Source organism: Borostomias antarcticus, assembly GCF_949987555.1.
Source record: "Borostomias antarcticus genome assembly, contig: scaffold_159, whole genome shotgun sequence".
Lineage (NCBI taxonomy): Eukaryota > Metazoa > Chordata > Actinopteri > Stomiiformes > Stomiidae > Borostomias > Borostomias antarcticus.
In genome coordinates, this window is record NW_028176352.1 from 21,349 (window position 1) to 47,298 (window position 25,950).

The 25,950-nt window shown below is 44.6% G+C and overlaps 3 protein-coding genes across 3 annotated transcripts; all 3 read left to right on the forward strand.

Moving 5' to 3' along the window:
* Positions 1–44: 44 nt before the first annotated feature.
* Positions 45–3,510, forward strand: LOC311328593 (chaperone protein HtpG-like; the record flags this gene model as incomplete). Its single annotated transcript, XM_084462539.1, has 2 exons — positions 45–1,649; positions 3,451–3,510. 2 exons carry the CDS (start codon positions 45–47, stop codon positions 3,508–3,510), a joined length of 1,665 nt encoding a protein of 554 aa, XP_084318665.1.
* A 10,666-nt stretch (positions 3,511–14,176) lies between these two features.
* LOC311328594 (ATP-binding protein Uup-like) lies at positions 14,177–15,952 on the forward strand (the record flags this gene model as incomplete). Its single annotated transcript, XM_084462540.1, has 3 exons — positions 14,177–15,236; positions 15,321–15,394; positions 15,947–15,952. The coding sequence occupies 3 exons, from the start codon at positions 14,177–14,179 to the stop codon at positions 15,950–15,952; spliced, it is 1,140 nt and encodes a 379-aa protein (XP_084318666.1).
* Positions 15,953–19,663: 3,711 nt separating this feature from the next.
* Positions 19,664–23,443, forward strand: LOC311328595 (fatty acid oxidation complex subunit alpha-like; the record flags this gene model as incomplete). The annotated part of the gene is made up of 3 exons (XM_084462541.1): positions 19,664–19,684; positions 19,829–19,895; positions 21,777–23,443. The coding sequence occupies 3 exons, from the start codon at positions 19,664–19,666 to the stop codon at positions 23,441–23,443; spliced, it is 1,755 nt and encodes a 584-aa protein (XP_084318667.1).
* Positions 23,444–25,950: the final 2,507 nt, after the last annotated feature.

The window sequence follows — 25,950 nt, forward strand, 5'->3', positions numbered from 1 at the left end:
TATCAAAATACTCAATGTGATGATTAACCGAGATTGAGGTTCAAATGGCTGTCGAAGAGAAAAAAGAGACTCTGGGTTTTCAAACTGAGGTGAAGCAGCTTTTACGCCTCATGATCCACTCTTTGTATTCCAACCGTGAGATTTTTTTGCGGGAGTTGATTTCCAATGCGTCCGATGCAGCGGACAAACTGCGTTATGAGGCTCTCCATAATAGTGCGCTGTTGGATAGTGATCCAAACCTTGAGATTCGAGTGGATTTCGATAAAACCGCCAAGACAGTAACTATCACTGATAACGGCATAGGGATGAACCGTGAAGATGTGATCTCGCACCTAGGTACCATTGCCAAGTCAGGGACTGCGGACTTCCTGAGTACACTGACAGGAGATCAGAAGAAAGACTCCCAGTTGATTGGTCAGTTTGGCGTCGGTTTTTACTCAGCTTTTATTGTCTCTGACAAAGTTGTTGTAGAGACCCGTAAGGTCGATTCAGAAGAAGGTGTTTGCTGGGTATCTGATGGTTCTGGTGAATTTACTGTTGAGCCTATTGACAAGGAAAAACGCGGTACCACCATTATTCTGCATCTAAAGCCGGAAGCTGAAGAGTTCACCGATGGCTGGTGTTTGCGTAATATTATTCGCAAATATTCTGATCATCTTTCCACGCCTATCCTAATGCGCAAGGAAGAGATGTCTACAGGAGATAATGAGGAAAAAAACGCTAAGGATACAACGCCTGAATGGGAAACCGTGAATACGGCTAAGGCTTTGTGGACTCGTTCCAGAAGTGAGATAACGGATGAAGAGTACAAGGAGTTTTACAAGCACATCAGTCATGATCATACCGATCCGCTGAAATGGAGCCATAACCGGGTAGAAGGTAAGTTGGAATACAACAGTTTGCTGTTTATTCCCGTCAAAGCACCGTTTGACCTGTATAACCGTGATATGCAGAAAGGCCTGAAGCTCTATGTTCAGCGTGTGTTTATAATGGACCAGGCGGATGAGTTCCTGCCGATGTATCTGCGTTTTATTAAAGGTGTGGTGGATTCTAATAACCTATCTCTGAACGTTTCTCGGGAAATTCTGCAGAAAGATCCTGCTGTTGACAGTATGAAAACAGCGCTGACCAAGCGTGTACTGAATATGCTGGATAAAACGGCCAAAAAGGAGCCTGAAGAATATGCAAGATTCTGGAAAGAGTTTGGACAGGTGCTGAAGGAGGGGCCTGCAGAAGATTATGCAAATCGAGAGCGTATTGCCAAACTTCTGCGATTCATTTCCACTGAGAGTAAGGTGACTGAACAAGACCAGTCTCTGGAAGGTTATGTTTACCGCATGAAGGAAGGTCAGGACAAGATTTACTACATTACGGCAGAGACCACCAAAGCTGCAGCCAATAGCCCTCATCTGGAAGTTTTCCGCAAGAAAGGCCTTGAAGTCCTATTGCTTTCAGACCGGGTTGATGAGTGGTTGATGTCTCATCTGTTTGAGTTCGACGGTAAATCTTTCGAAGATATTGGTCGTGGTGATCTGGATCTCGGTAAGTTGGATTCTGATGATGAGAAGAAAGCTCAGGAAGATGCGGCAAAAGAAAATGAAGATCTAGTTAAACGGATCAAAGATGTTCTTGGTGATGATGTTGAGGAGGTGCGTGTTACCCATCGCCTTACCGATTCTCCAGCCTGTCTGGTAGTTGGGCGGCATGATATGGGCATGCAGATGCGACGTATTATGGAAGCAGCAGGTCAAAGTATGCCTGAATCGAAGCCTGTCTTTGAGATTAACCATGAGCATCCACTGATTGGTCGACTGGATAAAGAAGTCGATGAGGATCGTTTTGCCGATCTGACCCGTGTAGTGTTTGACCAGGCTAGTTTGGCTGCTGGTGGTCAGTTGTATGATCCTGCAAGTTATGTTCAGCGCCTGAACAAGTTGTTGCTGGAAATGGCTGGTTGATCAGTGTGAATTGATAAAACAAAGGTGCGTCATGACTTCGTCTTTACTTGTGTAGAAAACGTGAGTTAGTTTGTGAAAGACAGTAGAGCCACAGACACGTTAGCTAATGTGATTCTACGAGTTAACCACGAGCATTACATAGGCATAGGCGTCAGCCATGTTGTACGAATTCATGTTACAGGAAAAGAGTGATTTGAGAAATTTATTGGCTGGCAAAGGCTCCAAAGGAGCAGTGAGAGCTTTTCAAAAAACATCTCTATGACTAAAGCCCATAAAATACAAGGGCTGTAGCTAAAGTTGAAACGTCGAACTGGAGGCTCCAGAGTTTATTGTCAGTGTATTCTGTAATGTTGATGATTTCTGCACAACATGTTAATCACAATGACATAGGCCACTAATATGCCTTTCAAAAAAGGCGCCAGTGATATCTAGTCTAGAGCTCAGTGAAATAATGACCGTCATCATCTATTGCCAGTGACTGATCACACAACATAAATCAGACTATTTCCCGTACCTAGTATTCTACAATCGTTTCGTAGAACTATGAGACAAGCTTTGATACCACTGACGGTTTATCTAAAGCCCAAGTGCATGTGGTAACGAACTGGCCTGTCATTCACTGAGTCGACGCCCATCGCTGTCCGTGACAACCATAGGATAAACAGTCACAAGGTCTTCAGTAAAGAGTCTTAACTGGGGAAAACGTCTACAGGTTGAAAGTTTGGTTTTAAGTTACACTCCATCATTAACCATCTTGGAGAAATTCTATCATTTTGCATGACAACGGCTAATACCGATAACAGTAAATCAGTACCATATCTCGTCGAAGAGTTAACTGGTTGTATTTATGGAGATAAGGGCTATGTTTCTGATAAGTAGGTAGTTTGGTTGGAGTAGAAAGGCCTGAACATGGGAACGTAAGTCAGGAAAAATATGAAGCCGAAAGAGCTGAAGGCCTTTGCTAAAGTGATGTTGCTGAAATTGCCAGTAATAGGGAAGTGTAAATGATCAGTTGAAGAATATTTCGCATATCTAACGATACTTGACATCGTTCCCCATTTAACTTGCTGTAAACCTGATGGAAGGAGTGATTGTCTATGCACGGAAGCTAAAAAAGCCACATGTTGATGTGTAAATACTAACATAATGTGTACAAATGGTTTTCTGAGCGTTGAACTCTCGGTAGAAACGTTTACTATCTTCAGGATACCATTTTTATCAGTTTAATTGGTTGAACCATGGCATACACTGGCCAAGCCACACAATGATGTCTAACGATATTTTACCTGAAGATCCAAACCCGTGCGGTACATAGTTTCAATGCAGCTATACAGTGAAACTGCATGATCCACATCGCCTAGCATGGCAAGGCTGGATGCCGTGATGGCCTTGATTGCATCCATGACATTGCGCTCAATACACGGAATCTGCACCAATCTGGCAATTGGGTCACAGGTCATGCCCAAGAGGTGCTACATTCCTATCTCTGCAGCATTTCAACCTGTTCCATGGTTGCACCCTGTACAGCCGCAAGTGCAGCTGGTGCCATTGAGCAGGCCGAGCCCACTACAGCGTGGCATCCGGTTTCAGCCCCAGAAATTGATGCATTCATTTTAATTAGCGAGCCAATAGCTGCAGCAGTGGCAATGAAGTCTCTAATTCCCTGCTGGTTATTTCTGGGAATAAACCTTGTGTAATAAGCCAGCGTTGCAGGAATAACGCCTGCAGCACCATTGGTTGGGCTGTGACACACGACCACCACAGGCGTTTTCTTCATTCCCGGCCATAGCAAACAGGGTGACCCAGTCCATTATGGCAAAGTGATCAATACACATGGCTTCCTAGTTATTGGTCAGTTTTCTGTACATGTCTGCCGAACGACGCTTAAGGCCACTGACAGGAAGCGTTCCTTCCATACGCAGGTCTCTCTCTATACAGGCGTGCATCACTTCCCAGATAGAATCAATTTTTGTGTTGACCAACTATGCATCACCATTGTACGTGCAATCTCATTCTCAATGCTGAGTTGAGCAATGATTAAATTGTGCTCATTACACAGACGCAGTAACTCTGCTGTTGTTCTTAATGGATATGAATAGGGCATGAGTCTTCTGAGCCATTAGCGGCCTCAGGCTGGTGAAATTCATCAGCGCTGACAACAAAGCCACCTCCAATAGACAGATAGGACTTGTAGTACACCACGATACTATTGTTGTCTGGGGCAAAAATCCGCATACCATTATGGTGCTCAGGCAGTGTTTCGCCATTATGGAAAATCATGGGTGAGTCGTAATCCAACTCAATCGTATGTCGTCGAGCAAGCTGGAACATTTTATTGGCTTTGATATTGTCGAAAATTTGATCGGTTTCATCAGGGTCAATGGTATCAGGGCTATAGCCAGCCAGCCCTAAAAATGTCGCTTTACCGGTTCCGTGACCAATGCCTGTCAGGGCCCGAGATCCATAGAGTCAGACACGAATTGAAGTGATGCTGGCCAGAATGCCTTTGTCTTAAAGCTCGTTTAAAAAGCTATGTCCTGCCCGCATTGGGCCAACAGTGTGTGAGCTGGATGGACCAATGACTGGTTTAAAACTATCAAAAATACTTAGCATGTAATTGCTGGCTCTATTGATAGTTTGAACAGAGAAAGAGTTCAGAAATTATCTTTCAGTGCTTTGGCATTAATTGCTCATGATTGTTTGAGGCATTCTTTTATGAAAAGTTCTTATTCTATGTGGCGTTATTTACCATTGGTAGGTAGTACTGAGTACTATAATAATTCCAAGGTTTCGAATGCTATTTGCGAATTGCTAAGTACTTCCATATCACTGATCGGTAATCCTATCAGTTGCTAGGTAATACAGCTGGTAATGGCACTTAGTCTCATCAACACCGTAGAGATGTTGGCCTTGGAACAGTGTTGTGCCGGTGAAGGTGCTTTGTTGGTTGCGTACACCTCTAGGATGAAGAGGATCATTACTAGGATAGAGGTAACCAGAGACTAGATCATACCCATTACACTGACGTTGGCGTAAGCTGCGGCTCATACGGACATGGTATTGAAGACAATAATGCCTTTATCAATGGCTTTCAGCTATACCTGTGGCGCGGTTAAAGATCTTGCCCTGTAAGCCTTCACTTGTTTCCGTATAGTGTCCAAAGTAAGGATAAATAGATGGCAACAATCACAATCACCTGAGCTAGGCAGGAGTCTGGTTGTCAGAGCGCTCTGCAAAAATGGACAGAATCGGCAGGTGGCCAGCCTCTGCTTGCAGAAGTTCTGCGGAAACATCGTCAGAACGCAGGTGTAAACAAATAATATGGTGAAACCAACTAGCATCATGGTGTGCGTTTCAATGTTTTGCTGGTCTGATGTTCTGTATATTTCCAGCTCTTTGCTATACGTAGAAGCAAAAGAAGAGACGGTTGGAGAGTGGTTGAAAGCGAATACCAGAGCCGGAATGGTCAGGGAAACGGTTTTCAGGAAATCGCCAGCATAAACAGAGGTTTCAAACTGTAAGGTATTACATTCTTGGATCAGGTACAAAGATGTACCAAAAAGTACGGTTATCAGGGTGTAAACAATGGCATTGGTGACGTTCAATACCGGCTTCTGATCAGAGACTGATCATAGCGGCACCCAGACAAAGCTAAATATGGTCCGGTCTGGATCTTACATGCCTAACTGATTCACCATAAGAGAGCTGATAGTACTGATAATACCGTAGTCATAGACCAGAAGAATCTGGTAGATAGAAGCAAAAGTAGCCCATGATGATCAGGCTGCCAGCCTTTTGGCCGAAGTGCTTGGTAATGGTTTCAGTAATACTGGCTTAGTGTTTTTTGAAAGACAGATAAAGACGATTCGGCCCGCTGTGAGCCATCAAGGGCATTGAGCCTATAAGTAGGGTCCTCAGGATCAGAGGACAGACGCCCCATAGGTCTGCATTAATTAGTAGAAATTACACGCCGTCACCAATTGCTGTGCCAAACAGTGCCAGCATCGATTCAGTATCACGTTTCTCCCAACCGCCCGTAGAGACACCATTTACAGCAATGTAATGAGTAAAGCTTTGTGACATGTAGTGTTACCAATCGTTAATTAGAAGTTGGCACGTACTGTACAGAATTTGTGCTTTTTGTGTTTTGATTCAGATCACAATAATTATTTTTTTGATTTGTGGTATTCCAGACCTTCTTTATCTTTTAATGGCTTAGTTCCAGTAAGTTCTTATAAGTTGATCTACTTCCTGTTTTGAACAATCGTGGTGGTTAAGCCTGTTTTTGCACTATTAATATTGTAATGATTTTGGTGAGGCTCTTTTGATGCGACAATGAAGCTGCTAAAACATCATGGTTTTCGATATATCAGGTAACGAAAAAGAGACGGTTTTTATGGTGATATCACGTTGTCAGACCGTCAATTGTATGACCCATTCACTTATGAACGCATCTTACGCCAATACCATCTATTATTCATTCTTCTCACCAGCTCGTGATCATTTGTACGCTATCATTCAGCACCTTTAATCTGCTCTTCAACAAGAGCATGGCACCATAAAGAGCTATATCCAGACTGAAGGAAACTAAGTGTTACGCCTTCTCCTCCAAGGGTATCGGGATAAGCAGGCCAATGATGAGCCGCAGCAATCGTTGGTAACTGGTAGCGTCGGTGAGCAGAGGCATCACGTCAATAAAAATACCTTCCGACAACTGACCAGCTTGTTTGGTTTTGTCGTAGTCAGGCATCACAGTTACAGACAGCGGAAGCAATCCAGCATGTTTCCTCTGGATTCTCAGTTCAACCCCAATACTTACAAGTACTCTGATGGTATGAGGGAACAAATGGTCAATGATGTGATGGATCGCTCTTATGATCTAACGATTAAACGACATCGTGAGAGTTGCCTAGGTATGGTTGGAAAACGACAGGCTATGCAACTAGTAGCGGATACTGCTCAAGCTTTTGAGGTTTTTTACGAACAGCGCAAGGTTGTGATTGAGCAAACAGAAGACCTACAGATTCTAAGTTCTGACTGTAAGGGCGAGGTGATGCGCCCAGAATGGTTGAGGGCAACAACACGGAAGAATGCGCAACAGAGTCAGCATAAGCTGCGAACCAAGCTCAGTCTGTGAGAGAAGAAAGATCACAAACGAATAGCACAGGTAGCCACCATTTATACAGTAAAACCCAATCCTCGAACGACAGAATCGATCATGGATATGGATCGGAAGAGCGACACGGCTGTTAAATTCCGCCCTCCCTCCAAGAATAAGAGAGTGTTGGCCAGTGTAAAAAAAAGAGGCAGAAGCCGTGATAGAATCAGATTTAAGGAAGCGCACAGGATAGATCAGGAGAAGAAACGGCAGTGATCAGTGTTATTGATGGGCGCCGCTTATCAGCGTAAACTGATTACCGTGGTTATGAAAAAGAATGGAGTTAAGGCAACCATGATCATGACTTTATCCATGTACTGGAATATCTGGCAAAAGTCGGTCACTGCTTACATGACAAGTGGGGTGCAGCTGTTGCAAGCTGGGTGGCAAAACGGTCCTTTAATATACTCAGGGGAGGGTCTGACAAGGTGGCTAGGGGAATCTGGCGTAGTGCAAGCAAGAGAGGTCTGACAAAACGTGAGATCAATGATAGGTGTGCAGACTATCTTTAAAAAAAACGGCCCAAGCTCTGTTATGACAAGGCACTGGATGCTGGCTATCCGATTGCCAGTGGAGTCATTGAGGGAGTTTGCCGCCATTTGATCGATGGCCATATGGCTATAACCGAGGCAGAGTAGAGTTTGCAAGTGCCAGAGACTGTGTTGAAGCTACGCCCACTGGATTAAAGTGGGGAGTGGCAGACGCATTGGAACTTTCATAAGGAATGCTCTCGCTTTTGTAATCGTGGAGAACTAACGGATGTGGCGTCGTAACAAAAGAGCAGCACCAATTGTAGATCGCTTTAAAACAGTTTTAGTGTGTAAAAAGGCAGTATCAAGGATGACTTTTAATATGCCTTCTGCAGACAAAAGCCGGCTTTAAGCCGGCTTTTGTCTGCTTGATAACTTCTAGCCATGGTAACGCTCAAATACCAGACAGGCATTCGTGCCACCAAAACCAAAGCTGTTGGATATTACCTGATTCAGGGTTTGTTCACGAGCTTCTCCAACCAGAATCGGCAGATTTGTTGCCGCTCTATCCAGTTTCTGTACGTTTGCAGAGGCAGTAATGAAGTTATGTTTCATCATCAACAAGCAATAAATAGCTTCCTGAACTCCGGCTGCGCCAAGAGAGTGGCCAGAAAGTGATTTAGTAGAGCTGATCACTGGCATTTGGTTGCCGAACACTTCAATTATTGCTTTCAACTCTGCAACATCCCCGACTGGGGTACTGGTGCCATGAGTGTTGATGTAATCAATGGGCTCTTTAAGGGTCTCCATGGCCATGCGCATGCAGCGCGTGGCACCTTCGCCGGATGGGGCAACCATGTCGTAGCCATCAGAAGTTGCACCATAGCCGGTAATTTCAGCATACATTTTAGCGCCACGGGCTTTGGCATGCTCCAGCTCTTCGACAACTATCATGCCACCGCCACCAGCGATAACGAAACCATCACGGTCAGCATCATAGGCTCGTGAAGCCTGTTGAGGCGTTTCGTTATACTTGGTGCTCAATGCGCCCATGGCATCAAACAGGCCGGTCTGTGTCCAATGTTCTTCTTCACCACCACCGGCAAATACGATGTCCTGCTTACCCAGCTGAATTTGCTCGATAGCATTGCCAATGCAGTGTGCACTGGTTGCGCAGGCAGAGGTTATAGAATAGTTAACACCCTTGATTTTAAAGGGTGTAGCAAGGCAGGCAGAGACCGTACTGCCCATTGTGCGAGTGACGCGATAGGGGCCTACTCGTTTAACACCTTTTTCCCTCATGATATCCGCAGAATCAACAATATTTTCTGATGAAGCACCACCGGATGCAGCTATCAGTCCAGTACGAGGATTGGAGACCTGGTCTTCCGTCAGACCTGCATCTTCGATTGCCTGTGTCATGGCAATATAGGCATAGGCAGCGGCGTTACCCATGAATCTCAGGGTCTTGCGGTCAATAAACTGCTCGAAATCGATGTCTACTGTGCCGGATACCTGACTGCGGAAGTCATGCTCCTTGTAGCTTGCATTAAAGCTGATGCCGGAGCGCCCATGTTTAAGGCTCTCAGCTACCTCGTCTTGGGTGATGCCCAGGCAGGATGTGATGCCAATCCCTGTAACTACAACACGTTTCATTGATGTCAACCTGAATAGCCCGTTTAGTCAGAAAAATCAGAGTCAGAATTTCAATCTCGCTCTCTTCCTCTACTTAAGAACAAGAACAAGAGAGTCAGAAAGAATCGGTATTCTGGAAAAGACCGACTCGCAGTCCTTCCGCGGTGTAAATTTCCCGATCATCAACACTGACTGTTCCATCAGCAATACCCAGAACCAGTTTACGTGTGATGATACGTTTTATATCAATCCGGTATGTTACTTTTTTGTTAGTAGGCAGAATCTGGCCTGTAAATTTTACATGACCACTGCCAAGGGCGCGTCCACGTCCGTGGTTGCCCATCCACCCCAGATAGAAGCCAACCAGTTGCCACATGGCGTCAAGCCCGAGACATCCTGGCATCACAGGGTCGCTTGGAAAGTGGCAGGAGAAGAACCACAGGTCTGGGTTGATATCCAGTTCTGCAATGATTTCGCCTTTTCCATAGGTGCCACTTTCTTCAGAAATACGTACAATACGATCCAGCATCAACATATTAGGTGCTGGTAACTGCGCATTGCCAACACCAAAGAGTTCTCCATGTGAGCAGCGAAACAAATCTTCTTTGCTGAAGGAGTCTTGTTTAAATGGTTGCTTCATTAGTTTATTGGTTCCTGAAGGTCCAGCACCTGCATGGTATCAGGCCAGTGATTACACCAGTGAGGCCGATACTCTGATCTGGACATTCCTGCCGATACGGCGTTCACATTAGGGCCTGATGGCCACACTTAATCCCAACAGTCTTGCAAAATGCATACTATCGTTCCGGAGTTGAACTATACCATTGCATTTTATCTGTCATAATGCTCTTGGCCTGTTTGTAACAAAAAAACAACACTGCACCACCGAAAAGGCAAGCAATGATAATTTTCATAGTGTTTTATTACCATTGAACCTGTTACAAAACTGGCATAACCAGCAAAAGATAAAGGTAATACAGTCGTGAATGGTTTGCTAGTTATGAACGGATATGCTACATGAGTGCAATTGCAGACGATAATCCATTTTTTTGTTTCTGGTGTGTCAGAACTGTGCAACCGGGTTGGCTAGTGTGATTAAATAAGCTTTTGACTATTATAAAGCAGCTCACGGCAATTTAGAGCCAGTTATTTTTTAGCTTGTAAACTAGGATTGACAGTATGACAGATAGGCCTGATAGCACGGCTGATAATAGTGGTGCCAGAGGATATACGATCGCCGTTCTTGGCGGTGGCAGTTTCGGTACGGCCCTAGCTGATATTTCTGCAACCAATGGGCACCTAGTAAAACTCTGGATGAGAGATGCAGAGCAGGTTGGCAGCATTAACAATAATCATGTTAATGCCAGATACCTGCCGGAGTTTCAGATTCATCCATGCGTTACCGCTGACACTGATCTTTCTGCTGTGGTCTCGGACTCTGATATCGTTTTTATTGCGATACCAAGCAAGTCCTTCAGAGAAGTGGTGAAGCAAACCGGAGAATTGCTTTCAGGCAAGATAGTGATTAGTACTACTAAAGGTATTGAGCCTGTTACCTTTTATCTGATGAGCCAGATTCTAGGAGAGGAGATCAATGATGCACGTATTGGTGTGCTCAGTGGACCAAATCTGGCCCGTGAAATCGTAGCCAAAGCACTGACGGCTACGGTCATTGCCAGTGAAGATGATGAATTATGCCAGATCATTCAGTCTGTATTGCACTGTGACTATTTCAGGGTCTATTCGAACAGCGATGTGTATGGTGTTGAGCTGGCAGGTGCCTTAAAGAATATTTACGCGATTGTCTCTGGCATTGGTGCTGCACTGGGAATGGGTGAAAATACAAAAAGTATGTTGATCACCCGTAGTCTTGCAGAAATGAGTCGCTTTGCGGTAACGCTTGGAGCTAACCCAATGACTTTTTTGGGGTTGGCTGGTGTTGGTGATCTGGTAGCAACATGTACTTCTGATTTAAGTCGTAACTTCCGAGTTGGTTATGCGCTTGGTCAAGGTGATTCGCTGGAAGAAGCTGAATTCAGATTAGGCCAGGTTGCTGAAGGGGTTAATACACTTAAACAGGTGAAGCAAAAGGCCGATGAACTTGTGGTATACATGCCTCTAGTAGATGGTTTATACAGCACCATTTTTGAAGGTAATGCCATTGGAGTCATTGTAAAGGAGATGATGCTCAGGGAACAGAAAACGGATGTGGAATTTATGTTCAGATGATTTATATAAAGATCATGGCTATTGAGCTAGGCTCTGGACTTTGTTTTGACAATCTTAGGTGGAGAAGAGTGGAGAAGTTCAATGGATGAGAAGGTCGTTAATAATCTAAAATCGGAGTCTCGCTGGTTAAGACTTGTGTTTATGGTTATCTTTGGTGTTGTCGCCTACCTTGCGGCATTCCTCGTTATGTCGATTGCGCTTATACAGACTGTTCACGGTTTTATTATGAGTGAGCCAAATGAGCGTCTTTTAAAATTCAGTGCTGGAGTTAACCAGTTTATTTATCAGATTGCTAGGTTCCTCACCTATAACTCTGATGTCAAGCCCTATCCTTTCTCGGACTGGCCGCAGTCATCGAACTCAGCAGGTAAAGTTGTAAACGAGTTGGATAACGATTAAGCATGAAACTTATAATCATGCGTCATGGTCAGGCTTCATGGTCGGCACCATCTGATATGGAAAGGCCACTTACTGAACATGGGGTTCGAGAGGTGTCTAGGACTGTTGCCTCCCTGACGGCTCAGAAGGTTGACCGAATTTTTGCCAGCCCTTATTCTAGGGCCCAGCAAACTGCTAGGATTGCTGCAGAGGTTTTAGGTTGTAGCATCGAAACACTTTCTGAGCTGGAGCCTGATGGTAGTCTGCAGGCTATATTGCGGGTGTTGCCTAGAACTGGTGTTATCATGCTGGCCAGCCATATGCCCATGGTTGGTTATCTATCTGGTCTGCTGTGCGATGGAGTCCCTAGATCTGGCCCATCGTTTCAAACGGGAATGGCTTTGATTTTGGAGATGTGTGTTGTTGCTCCAAGGATGGCCAGAGTCCTTGAGCGCATATTACCTGAATCGTAAGTCTCAAACTGCCAAGCTATTAAAATTACGCCACCATTAGGCTTGGCTTTAGTTTTTTAAACGATAAATTTGGTTATTTCCCGCAGTATATAAGTTGATTTATCTCATCTTGCAACATTGTATTGGGTGATAGCTTTGAATCTATTGGTGGTCCGCTGATTTATTAATGACTTGATTTTTGCCATCTAATCTAATGATGCTCATGTTCCATGTTATTGGTGCTTTAGGCAGGGAAAGAGTGTACGGATAGGTAGGGGGAAAGTACGGTGGCGACAAGTTTTATAAGCCTCAGAGGCATTCTGGTCTGTACAGTAGCAGCCTTGTTCTGCTCATATCAATTCATGTTGCAAGGGGCCACGTCCGTTATGGTTCCCCAGCTGATGGCTGTATTTGATATGGATGTGGCTGATGTTGGCTGGTTAACCAGCAGTTTTCTTTGTCTCTATCTGTTGTTTCAAGTCCCTGGGGGGTATCTGGCAGATCGCTGTAATGCACGGGTATTGCTGGTGGTATGCAGTTTGCTGATGGCTGTTGCTTGCTACTGGTTCAGTATTTCTGAAAGTATGCTGTCTGCCAGCTCATCACGGGCATTTATGGGAGTAATTACATCACCGGTGATTGTGGTTTGTATGACACTGGCCAGTCGTTGGTTTCCCGAACGATATTTTTCTACACTGGCTGGTTTGATAGAGGCTTTTGCTCTAGCTGGAGGGGGGCTTGGTCCTATGGTATTGCCCAATCTCATGGATGCTTACGGGTGGCAGGGAACAATGCAAATTGTTTCTTGTTTTGGTATTGTATTGGCTGTCATGATCGCACTATTTGTTAAAAGTGCGCCCATTGTATCAGAAAATGACGTCAAACTGCATGAAGTCACCTGTGATTATGTTTCTGATGGCGGAAACAAATTTAACGCGCCTTCAAATCGACTCTCATTCATTCTGTGTTGCCTCTATGGTTTTGGTCTATTTGCTATGATCACCAGTTTTGGTGGGCTATGGGGAATTCCCTTCTTCTATGAGCGTTTTCCTGGAGAGCAGGAAGCAGTTGCTGATATGGTTGCGCTGGTATTTGTTGGTGCTGCTATTGGTGCTCCTTTGTTTGGCTGGCTGGCTTGTCGTGTTGATTCGACGCGAAAAATTATGGTGATATGTGCTGCCATTTCCCCAATTTTATTTAGCGTGCTGATTTTTTCCCCTAGCACTATGACCATTCTGGCTTTCTTTTGCTTTATGGCCGGTTTTAGCTGCGGGGGGTATATGTTGGCATTTCCTATCGTAAAAAGAATCAGTAATCAAGCAAGAGTGGGTGTTTTACTGGCTGTTACCAATGGTTCTATGTTGCTGGCTGGCCCTGTAATGCAGCCGTTGATTGGTTTTCTCCTAGAGAATCTTGGGCATGATGGTTTGAGCGCTTTAACCATTCAAGACTATCAGGTTGCCTTCTTGCCATTGTTGGTCTGCCAGTTACTGGCTCTGGTGGTTGCGATTTTCTTAAACGAGAGCTTGAAAAACAGTGAATGATCTATTCATTCACTGTTTATGCCGCTTCTCTAATCAGTTTTATTGAATGCTTTTCAGTTGATATACCTCTGGCCAGAGTCATAATTGACAGAGGTGGTCTGCACATTTCCTTTCGGAGTATTATTTTGGCTCTACCAGTATTTTGGTGGTTGAGGATGGCGGTACTTTCAGCTCATGGTTGTTTGGATGAATAATGCCGTTACTTAGATTCAACAAAGTCAGTCTGGCTTATGATGATCAGCCTTTGCTTGATCATGCCGAGTTTCAGATTCGTAAAGGTGAACGGGTATGCTTACTGGGCCGAAATGGTGCTGGTAAGTCTACCATGATGAAACTGGTATCAGGCAGTATTATGCCGGATGACGGTGCTATCTGGCGCAAGCCTGGGCTTAAGGTTGGTGTTCTTAATCAGTATCTCCTTAGCCATGATGATGAGAAGGTTTACGATGTAGTGGCTTCAGGTATGGAAGCCGTTGGCGATTTGATCAGTCGTTACCACAGCCTGTCCATAAATATCAGTACCAATGCTGATATGAAAGCTCTGGAGAAGGTTCAACAGCAGCTTGAGTCGGTGGACGGCTGGAGTATGAGCCTGAAGGTGGATACCGTAATCCAGAGGCTTGGTTTGCCTGCAGAAAAACAGATGAAAGAGTTATCTGGTGGTTGGCGACGTCTGGTTGAGTTGGCCAGAGCTATGGTGGGCGACCAAGATCTATTGTTGCTTGATGAGCCCACTAACCATTTGGACATTATTGCCATTGACTGGCTTGAAAAACAGCTACAAGACTTTGCAGGGGCATTGCTATTCATCACTCACGACCGCTCATTCCTGCAGTCAGTAGCAACACGTATTATCGAGTTGGACCGTGGGCAGTTGACCAGCTGGGAGTGTGATTATGCCACTTTCTTGGAACGTAAAGCTCATGCCCTTGAGGTTGAGGCCGAGCAGAATGCCCTATTTGATAAAAAGCTGGTCCAAGAAGAGGTCTGGATTCGCCAAGGTATTAAAGCCCGTCGTACTCGCAATGAAGGACGGGTTCGTGATCTGAAGCAGTTAAGAGCAGAACGCTACCAGCGGCGTGAAGTTCAAGGTAACGCCAGCTTTTGGCTGGAGCAAGGAGAATCTTCTGGCAAGTTAGTGCTCGAAGCGAAGAATGTCTCCCAGTCATTTGATAATCATACGGTTATCAAAGACTTTAGTCTTCGTCTTATGCGTGGTGACAAGGTTGGTCTGATCGGAGCGAATGGTGCAGGGAAATCAACACTGCTAAGTATCCTTCTGGGTAACCTTACTCCTGAGTCTGGCAGCGTTAAAATGGGGACAAAGCTTGAGGTGGCCTATTTTGACCAGCTTCGTAACCAGCTTGATCTTGAGAAAAGTGTGATTGATAATGTGGCTGAAGGACGCGAGAGTATCACAATTAACTGGTCAAGCCGTCATGTCATTGGTTATCTGGGTGATTTCCTGTTTCCTCCAAGACGCTGTCGTGTGCCAGTTAAGGCGTTGTCAGGAGGTGAGCGTAACCGGTTGCTACTGGCACGTTTGTTTAGCAAGCCTGCCAACCTGCTGGTAATGGATGAACCGACTAACGATCTTGATGTTGAAACTCTGGAATTGCTGGAATCATTGCTGGTTGAGTTTACCGGCACAATGTTGTTAGTTAGTCACGATAGAACCTTCCTAGATAATGTGGTTTCCAGTTCTTTAGTGTTTCACCCTAGTGGTCATGTGAGTGATTACGTAGGTGGATTTGATGATTGGCTGCGGCAGGGTGGTGCAATTTCACAACTGGTTGCTGAAGCTGCCGTTAACAACAAAGAAGAAAAAACAAAGTCTGTAGCTGCACCATCAGGAACTGAACATCAACCTGTTAAAAAGAAGCTCAGTTATAAACTTCAGCGTGAACTGGATGCTTTACTTGGCGAAATTGAGTCACTTGAGGAAGAGCTGACGGATCTGGAAGTAAAAACTGCTGAGTCGGATTTTTATCTTGGAGATCAAGGCGAGGTTCAGACAGTACTGAATAGGCTTGCTGAGCTCAATGAGTTGCTCGAAGAAAAAATGGAGCGTTGGGAAGAACTGGATAATATGTAACTCTTTTTATGTGGTGTTCTCCATTAGCCATGAGACCAGCTGATACATAAGAACTCAGGCAAGGCGAACGACGCAGAGCATGTTTGTTCTATGTGCAAATCATTCAACGCTGCATTAGTGCTTGTGTAATCAACCATAATGGCCGTCCATGGTTGATGTGATACTGCGTTGCTGGCTGCTTGTGTGGCAATAACCACATCGTGCAATTCGCGCCTTGACTGGCACAAACCATGGGCGGCTGGTCACATGTCTAATTGAGAACGCTCCCTACCAAAAGGCACTGAGATTATTCTTGATCTTCGTGACCTTTTTCTAATTTTGGTGTGGTTCCCTTGCTACGACGCCACACTCATTAGTTTTCCATGATTACGAAGGCAAGAGCATTCCTTATGGAAGTTCCAATACGCCTGCCAATATTCACTTAATCCAGTGAGCGTGGCTTCAACATAGCCTTTGCCTCTTGCAAACTCTACTTTGCCACTGATAGATCCATACGGTCATTGATCAAATGGCGGCAAGTTCCCTCAATGACTCAACTGGCAATCGGATAGGCAGCATCCAGCGGATGGTCATAGCAGAGCATGGACCGGTTGTGTTGAAGATAGTCTGCCACTTATCAATGATATCCAGTTTTGGCAGACCTCTCTTGCTCGCACTTTGCCGTATTCCACGGGCCAGCTTGTCAGACTCTCCCCTTCGTATCTTCAGGTACCGTTCTGCCACCCAGCTTTCAATAGCCACATCACCGTTGTCGTGTAAGCAGTGACAGGCTTTTCACAAACATGCAAGTACATGGATAAAGTCCATGATGATGGTTGCCTTAACTACCTTCCTTTTCATAATCACGATAATCAGTTTCCGCTGATGATGGTGCACATCAATAACAATGACCAACTGCCGTTTCTGCTCCGGATCTAGCCTGAGCACTTCCTCGAAAGCTTCTTCTATCACGGCTTCCACCTCTTTTTCTACACTGGGTCACACTCTCTTATTCTTAACTGGAGGACGTAATTTCACAACGTTGTCGCTCTTCCGATCCATATCCATGACCGATTCTGACGTTCAAGGATTGGTTTGGCCGTATAAACGTGACTACCTGTGCCATTCGTTTGCGATCTTTCTTCTCTCTAGGAATGAGCTTGGGTTCCAGTTTCTGTTGACTTTTTTTGCGCGTCCTCCTTAGTTGCTTCCATCAACCATTCTTTGCGCATTACCAAGATATTGCCGTCAAAACTGAGGATCTGCAAGTCTTCTGTTTGCTCAAGCCCAATCTTGCGCTGTGCGTAAAAAGCCTCAAAGTCTTGAACCGTATCCGCTACCAATTGCATAGCCTGTAGTTTTCCAACCATACCTAAGCGACTCTCATGATGTCGTTTAATCGTTCGATCATAAGAGAGATCTATCACATCGCTGACAATTTTTTTCCTCATGCCATCAGAGTACTTGTCAGTATTGAGGTTTACTTAACGTGAGTTCGACGAGATAACCCCTTGCGCTACATAAGCTTAAGCCTTTGTGTACATATCCATGTTACAGGAAAAGAGTTATTCGAGTACTTTATTGGCTGGCAAAGGCTCAGAAGGACTCATTGGGCACTGTTCAAAAAACATCACTATCCCTAAAGCCATTAAGATCAAAGTGATCTAGCCAAAATTAAATCGTCGAACTAACGTTAACTTAGCATCCAGCGGAAATACGCTTGATTGCTTCCGCTGGTTGTAACTGCGCCGCCTGATTACGACAAAACCAAACAAGCTGTCAGTTGTCGGGAGGTATTTTTTCTAACGTTATGTATCTGCTCACCGTTGCTACCAGTTACCGACGATTTCTGCGGCTCATCATTGGCCTGTTTATTCAGATACCCTTGTAGGAGCAGGCGCAACACTTCGTTGCCTTCAGTCCGCATATAGCTCCCTATGGTGCCATGATCTTGTTGGCGAGTGGATTAAAGGTGCTGAATGATAGCATCCAAATGATCACAAGCTGGTGAGAATAATGAATAATAGAGGGTATTGGCGCAGGATGCGTTCACAATAGACGGTGTTATGTAGTTATTGGTTTGACAATGTTCTATACCCATAAAACCTTCTCTTTTTCGTTACCAGGTATATCGCAAACCACGATGTTTTAGCGGATGTATTGTCGTATCAAAAGAGGCGCACCTTTCTGATTTCAAAGTGCTTATATAATGGGGTGAAAAGGATTAGCTCTAACGTGAGTTATATGATGTAAGGCAGTGGAGCCAAAGGCACTTAGCTACCTTTCGTACACTAAAACAGAGATAACGAACTGAGGCTCCCGTGTCTATTGTCAGTGTGTTCTGTGATGTTGATGATTTCTGCATAACTTCGTGATCGCAATGCCATGGACAACTCATCCATCATTCCAAAAAGTCTCCAGTGATATCCAAGCTATCGCTCAGTGAAATAATGCCCATCATCATCTAATTCCATCATAGTACTGTTCGCAATTTAAATCACTATTAACAGTAATTGATCACACAACATAAATCAGACTATTGACCGAACCTAGTATTCTACAATCGCTTTGTAGAACTCATGAAACAGGCTTTGATACCACTGCCGGTTTATCTAAAGTCTCAATGCATGTGGCAACCAACTGGCATGTCATTCATGATTTGACGCCCATCGTTGTCTGTGGCAACCATAGGATCAACAGGCACAAAGTCTTCAGTGAAGAGGCTAAACTGGGGAAAACGTCTACAGATTGTAAGTTTGGTTTTAAGTTACACCTTATCATTAACCGTCTTGGAGAAATTCTATAATTTTGTCAGGCAACGTCCAATGCCGATGGCAGTACATCAGTACATCAGTACATCAGTACATCAGTACATCAGTACATCAGTACATCAGTACATCAGTACATCAGTACATCAGTACATCAGTACATCAGTACATCAGTACATCAGTACATCAGTACATCAGTACATCAGTACATCAGTACATCAGTACATCAGTACATCAGTACATCAGTACATCAGTACATCAGTACATCAGTACATCAGTACATCAGTACATCAGTACATCAGTACACCAGTACACCAGTACACCAGTACACCAGTACACCAGTACACCAGTACACCAGTACACCAGTACACCAGTACACCAGTACACCAGTACACCAGTACACCAGTACACCAGTACACCAGTACACCAGTACACCAGTACACCAGTACACCAGTACACCAGTACACCAGTACACCAGTACGCCAGTACGCCAGTACGCCATTACACCAGTACGCCATTACACCAGTACTAGAACTTACCTCAGAGTACCTTTTGAATTTATGAAGATAATGACTGTGCCTCTGAGGAGTTGGTAGCTTGGTTGCAGGATAAAGACCTGAACTTGGTAACGAAAGTAGGACAGATATGCGGCCAAAAGAACTAAAGGCCTTTGATAAAGTGATGTTATGGAAACGGTCAGTAATAGAAAGCGTAAATGATCAGTTGAATAATATTTTGCAGATCTAACATACTTGACAGTGTTCACCATTTAACTTTGCTGTAAACCGAATGCCAAGATTGATTGCATATGCACGATAGTCTAAGAAGCTGCATATTTATATTCCTGTCCTAACAGCAGGTGCCCCAATGGCTTTCTGAGCGTCGAACTCATGTAGCTCTAGATTTTGCCGACCCTTACTGCCAGAACATCACAGTTGGCTCCGTGAAGAATACTGGTTGAAGTAGAGCCAAAAATAAGAGCAAGCCCATGACGACCATGGCTACCAACTACAATCAGGTCAACATCAGACCCTTCAGCAATACGATGTACTTCTCGTTCAGGTCGTCCATAGACGACATGTTGCTCACCTTTCTTCAGCTGGATTGAATCAGACAAGCTGGCTATGCGTTCTCTCGCCTGTTCAGTGATCTCATCCCGTAGTGTTGTGAGATCAAGGGGGATATCACAGCCATAAGCAACACTCAACGGTTCTACAACATGAACCATGGTGAGTCTTGCATGGTTTTTTTCAGCAATGGATTTGGCTTTTTCTAGTACTTCATCGGCTTCGTCGGACAAATCAACCGCAACCAGAATGTGCTTGTATAGGCTCATAGGCTGTCTTCCTTCTTCAATAAATGACACGATGTTCGACTTTTCTCACTTTCCCGAAAAGTCGACCATTCTCTGACTTTCACGGGCTTCAGCCAATACAATTATATGACCTAACTCTTGGGAACCAAGAATAACGCCAAACCTACACGTCACTGGGTGTCAGATTAAATATGATTATGTTGTGCTCCGTACACTATTTACTTACGCTGTAACCATTGGGAAGTCAGTGATTTAAAATTAAGATAGCCTCTAAAAAAGTAGAGCCTCGCGTATTAATGCAACAAGTTATACGCCAGTTTTATAATAGATGGTCAGCCAGCTGTCACAATTTCCTCAATACAATTAGTCGAATGGCTTATTCAATGTTGCGGCGTTTGTGTGAAACCTTCTCAAGCCATGGCCTTTCTATTGTAAGGCCAATTGCGGTTTTATTCATGGGTTTATTCGCTCTCTGTCAGGTAATTATCAGGAACAATGATCCAGATTATGAATATCAACGTTTCTGTGTGTATAGTTGGCGTGAGAATACGTGATGTTTGACTTTTTTAGAGACCATGAAAGTTTAAAATCCTTGGCTCCCCAAGGATTGCAACGTAAATAGTATGATAGAGCAATATATATTATGCTTAATTTTCAAGCTATCAATGTGTACGTTTGTCGTTATTCTCGGGTTTCCATGGTTTGGTCATATGGCCGTATTGGCTTAATATATTGAAAATCATGGAATATTCGACTTCCCCTGGAAGTAAGAAAAGTCGAACATTGCGTGTAAATATGGGAAAAGGTGGTATCTACATAGTCTTTCAGGCTTGACTTTAAACACCATTTCACAGAAGGTAAGCAGCGTGAGTTCGACGAGACAATCCCTTGCGTTACATAGGATTCAGCCTTTTTGTACATATTTATGTTACAGAAAAGAGTGATTCGAGTGCTTTATTGGCTGGCAAAGGCTACGAGGTAGCCATTGGGCACTGTTCAGAAAACATCACTATGCCTAAAGCCACTAAAATCAAAGGGCTGTAGCCGAAATTAAAGCGTCAAACTCACGTTTAGCACTAAATTCAAATAATCATATGAATTTGCATGAAGGAATTTGGTTTTTGCCCAGAGTCAGGAGGACAGTCTCAAGTCCATCAGGCTCCCGTGTAAAGTCAGGAAGTAAAGCAATCATAATCAGATAGCTGCCATAGTTAATGTCATATTATAAAGGTTTAATGGGGGGGGTAAAAGACTGCTCTTATAACTGGTATATGGATTGTCTAGCTATCTTAAATCCGAAAGGAGAAGTTCATGATCCACCAAGGGAAGGCGTTCAGGGTTCTGCCTGTGAAAGTTGGTATCGCCGAACTGCAGTTCAATCTCTACGGTGAAAGTGTCAATAAATTCAGCCGTTCTGCCATTGAGGATCTCGCCGCGGCACTGGATGCCATTCGTTCTAATAATGATATAAAAGGCCTGATACTCACCAGCGGCAAGGACACTTTTAGCGTTGGTGCTGATATCAATGAGTTTACGCAGATGTTCAAACAAGATGATGAAACGTTATTTGCCGAATTGATGTCTGTTAATAATGTATTCTCCAGTTTCGAAGATCTTGATATGCCAACCGTGGCTGCTGTTAACGGTATAGCTTTTGGTGGTGGCTTTGAGATTTGCCTTTGTGCGGACTACCGCTTACTTTCTACAAAAGCAAAAGTTGGACTGCCTGAAGTCAAGTTGGGTATCTATCCTGGGTGGGGTGGAACTGTCAGGCTACCGCGTGTGATTGGTGCAGATAATGCGGTAGAATGGATTGCCAGTGGCAAGGAGTATAGTCCTGATGCGGCTTTGAAGGTAGGGGCAGTTGATGGGGTGGTTGTTCCGGAGAAGTTGAAAGATTCTGCCGTTGTCTTGGTTCTCAGCTGTATCGCCGGTGAGCTGGATTACAAAGCTCGGAAACAGGAGAAAAAAGATAAGCTGAAACTGCCACCTGTTGAAGCAATGATGGTGTTTGAAACCACCGCTGCTGCGGTTAAGCAGCAGGCTGGACCGCATATGCTGGCACCGATTGCTTCCGTCAATACTATTCAGAAGCACGCCTTTATGGAGCGTGACAAAGCGCTTGAAGCTGAGGCAAAAGGTTTTATCAAACTCGCTAAATCATCTGTATGTGATGCGCTGGTTGGTCTGTTCCTTAATGACCAGCAGTTGAAGAAAAAAGCAAAGGCTTCGTCAAAACTTGCTGGTGCAACCAATAAGGCTGCTGTCCTTGGTGCTGGTATTATGGGTGGAGGTATTGCCTATCAATCAGCTCTGAAAGGCATCCCTGTTTTAATGAAGGATATCAATCAGGATGGCCTTGATCTGGGGCTTTCTGAAGCCACTAAACTGCTTTCCAAGCTGGTGGCTAAAGGTCGCATTGATGCAAGTAAATTGGGGGTGATACTGAATAGTATTGTACCGACATTGTCTTTTGGCGATTTCGACTCTGTCAATGTGGTGGTTGAGGCTGTTGTTGAGAACGTCAAGGTTAAAAAAGCGGTATTGGCGGAAGTTGAAAGCCATGTTTTAGAAAATACAGTTCTGACATCCAATACCTCGACTATCTCAATCACTGAGCTGGCCAATGATCTGAAGCGGCCAAGACAGTTCTGTGGTATGCATTTCTTTAACCCTGTTCACGCCATGCCTCTGGTTGAGGTGATTCGCGGTGAAAAAACCAGTGAAGGGACCATTGCGACTGTTGTAGAGTATGCCCGGAAAATGGGCAAAACCCCGGTGGTTGTAAATGATTGCCCAGGGTTTATGGTGAACCGGGTTCTCTTCCCATACTTTGGTGGGTTTTCTTCCTTACTCCGTGATGGAGCTGATTTTCAGCAGGTTGATAAGGTCATGGAGCGATTTGGCTGGCCAATGGGGCCTGCCTATCTGCTGGATGTGGTGGGTATCGATACAGGTATTCATGCCGATGGCGTTATGTCTAAAGGGTACCCTGATCGCATGAAACGTGACTTTAAGACTGCACTGGAGGTGCTGTTTGAGAATAAGCGCTTTGGCCAGAAAAATGGTGCCGGCTTCTATCAGTATAAGCAGGACAAAAGAGGTAAGCCGAAGAAGGTCGTTGATGAGTCGGTTTATGCTTTGCTGGATGAAGTCTGTGCCGAGAGTAAGGCCTTTGATGATGAGGAAATCATTGCCCGAATGATGACACCTCTTTGCATGGAGACAGTACGGACATTGGAGGATGGTATTGTTGCATCGGTGGCGGAGGCGGATATGGCACTGATTATGGGTATTGGCTTCCCTCTCTTCCGTGGTGGTGCGTTGAAATATATCGACAGTATGGGTGTTTCTGAGTTTGTCGAACTGGCAGATCAATATGCTCACATCAGTCCACTGAATGCACCAACTGACAAGCTTTTGGAAATGGCTCGTGAAGGCAAGACATTTTACGGCCAATAGGCCTTCTTCTACGACTTTGAACCATTTCCTAGGAATATAAGAAAGAGAATACCATGAGCCTGAATCCAAGAGATGCTGTAGTTGTTGATTATGGGCGTACCCCTATGGGTCGTTCCAAGGGTGGGATGTACCGTAATGTTCGGGCAGATACCCTGTCTGCAGAGTTGATTACTGGCGTACTTAACCGAAATCCTGAGTTGAACCCTGCTGAAGTGGAAGATGTTATCTGGGGTTGTGTTAACCAAACTCTGGAGCAGGGGTGTAATATTGCCCGGATGGCATCATTGATGACGCCCATCCCGAATACATCAAGCGCCCAGACCGTAAGTCGTCTGTGTGGTTCATCCATGAGCGCTTTGCACACTGCCGTGCAAGCCATTCAAACCAATAACGGTGACGTTTTTGTTGTGGGTGGTGTTGAACATATGGGGCACGTGGGCATGATGCATGGTGTTGACCAAAACCCAAAACTCTCTAAATATGATGCCAAAGCTGCAGGCATTATGGGATTGACGGCGGAAATGCTCGGAACGATGCATAGTATCAGTCGTCAGGCACAGGACGAGTTTGGTGCTCGTTCACATCAGAGAGCTTGGGCAGCGACTGAGGCTGGTAATTTCAAGGATGAGATTATTCCAATGCAAGGGCATGATGCTGATGGCAATCTGCAGCTGTTCAGCTGGGATGAAACCATTCGCCCAGAGACTACCGCAGAAGGTCTGGCCCAGCTTAAATCAGCATTTAGTCACAAAGGTACGGTAACTGTTGGAACGTCTTCCCAGATTACTGATGGTGCGTCCTGTATGATTGTAATGTCTGCACAGCGGGCAAAAGATCTCGGCCTGCAACCCATGGCTGTGGTCAAGGCTATGGCTGTGGCTGGAGTTGATCCTTCAATTATGGGGTATGGTCCGGTTCCAAGCAGTCAAAAGGCATTGAAGCGTGTTGGTTTGACCATTGACGATATTGATCAAGTGGAGTTGAACGAGGCTTTTGCGGCGCAGGCACTGCCAGTACTGAAAGATCTTAAGTTGCTTGATAAAATGGACCAGAAAGTCAACCTGAATGGTGGCGCTATTGCACTTGGGCATCCATTTGGCTGTTCTGGGGCACGTATATCAGGAACACTGTTGAATGTTATGAGACAAAATGGTGGAACGCTTGGGCTGGCAACCATGTGTGTAGGTTTTGGGCAGGGTATAACAACTATTTTCGAGCGTGTTTGATACCATAGGTGGATGAATTGCGGGCTGATACTGTTTTCTCATGACCACAACAATACTTAGTCTGTAACCATGGTTCTTGGCTTTTGCATGCCATTATTGACTAATTGTTTCTGGAGTGGTTCTTTTGATACAACAATGAAGCCGCTAAAACATCATGGTTTTCGTTATATCAGGTAACGAAAAAGATACGTTTTTATGGTGATATAAAGTCGTCAAACCACTCACTACATAACACCGTCTATTGTCAACGCATCCTGCGCCAATACCAGTGATTATGCATTTTTCTCACCAGCTCCTGATCATTTAGACGCTGTCATGCAGTACCTTGAATCAACTCTCCAACAAGAACATGGCATCATTGAGAGTTATATCAGCACTAAAGGCAACGAAATGTTGCGCCTTCTCCTCCAAGGATATTTGGATACGCAGGCCAATGATGAGCCCCTGCAAACGTCGGTAACGAGTAGCTACGGTAAGCAGAGAAATCACGTCAGAAAAAATACTTCACAACAACTGACCAGCTTGTTTGGTTCTGTCGTAGGCAGTCGTCGCAGTGACAGCCAGCTGAGGCAATCCAGAGTGTTACCGCTGGATGCTCAGTTAAACCTCAATACTGACAAGTACTCTGATGGCATGATGGGAAAATTGTCAGCGATGTGATCGATCGCTCTTATTATCGAACTATTAAACGACATTGTGATAGTTGCCTAGGTGTGGTGGGAAACGACAGGCATGCAACTGGCAGCGGATACGGCTCAAGACTTTGAGGTTGTTTATGAACAGCGCAAGGTTGTGATTGAGCAAACCGAAGACCTGCAGATCCTAAGTTTTGACGGTAATGGCTTGGTTATGCGCCGGAATGATTTATGGAAGCAACACGGAAGAACACGCAAAAGAGTCAGCAGAAGATGCAAACCAGTTTCAGTCCTAGATAGAAGAAAGATCGCAAACGAATGGCACAGGTAGCCACCGGTTATACGGTAAAACTCAATCTTGAGACTGCAGAATAGGTCATAGATATGAATATGGATCGGAAGAGCGACAATTTTGTTAAATTCCGTCCTACAGCTAGAAATAAGGGAGTATGGCCAAGTGTAGATAGAAAGGCGTAAGCCGTGATAAAAGAAGCTTTCTAGGAAGCGCTCAGGCTAGATACTGAGCAGAAACGGCAGTTGGTCATTGTTATTGATGGGCACCGCTGATCAGCAGAAACTGATTACCGGGATTATGAAAAAGAATGGAGTTGAAGCAACCATCAGCATAGACTTTATCCATACTTGA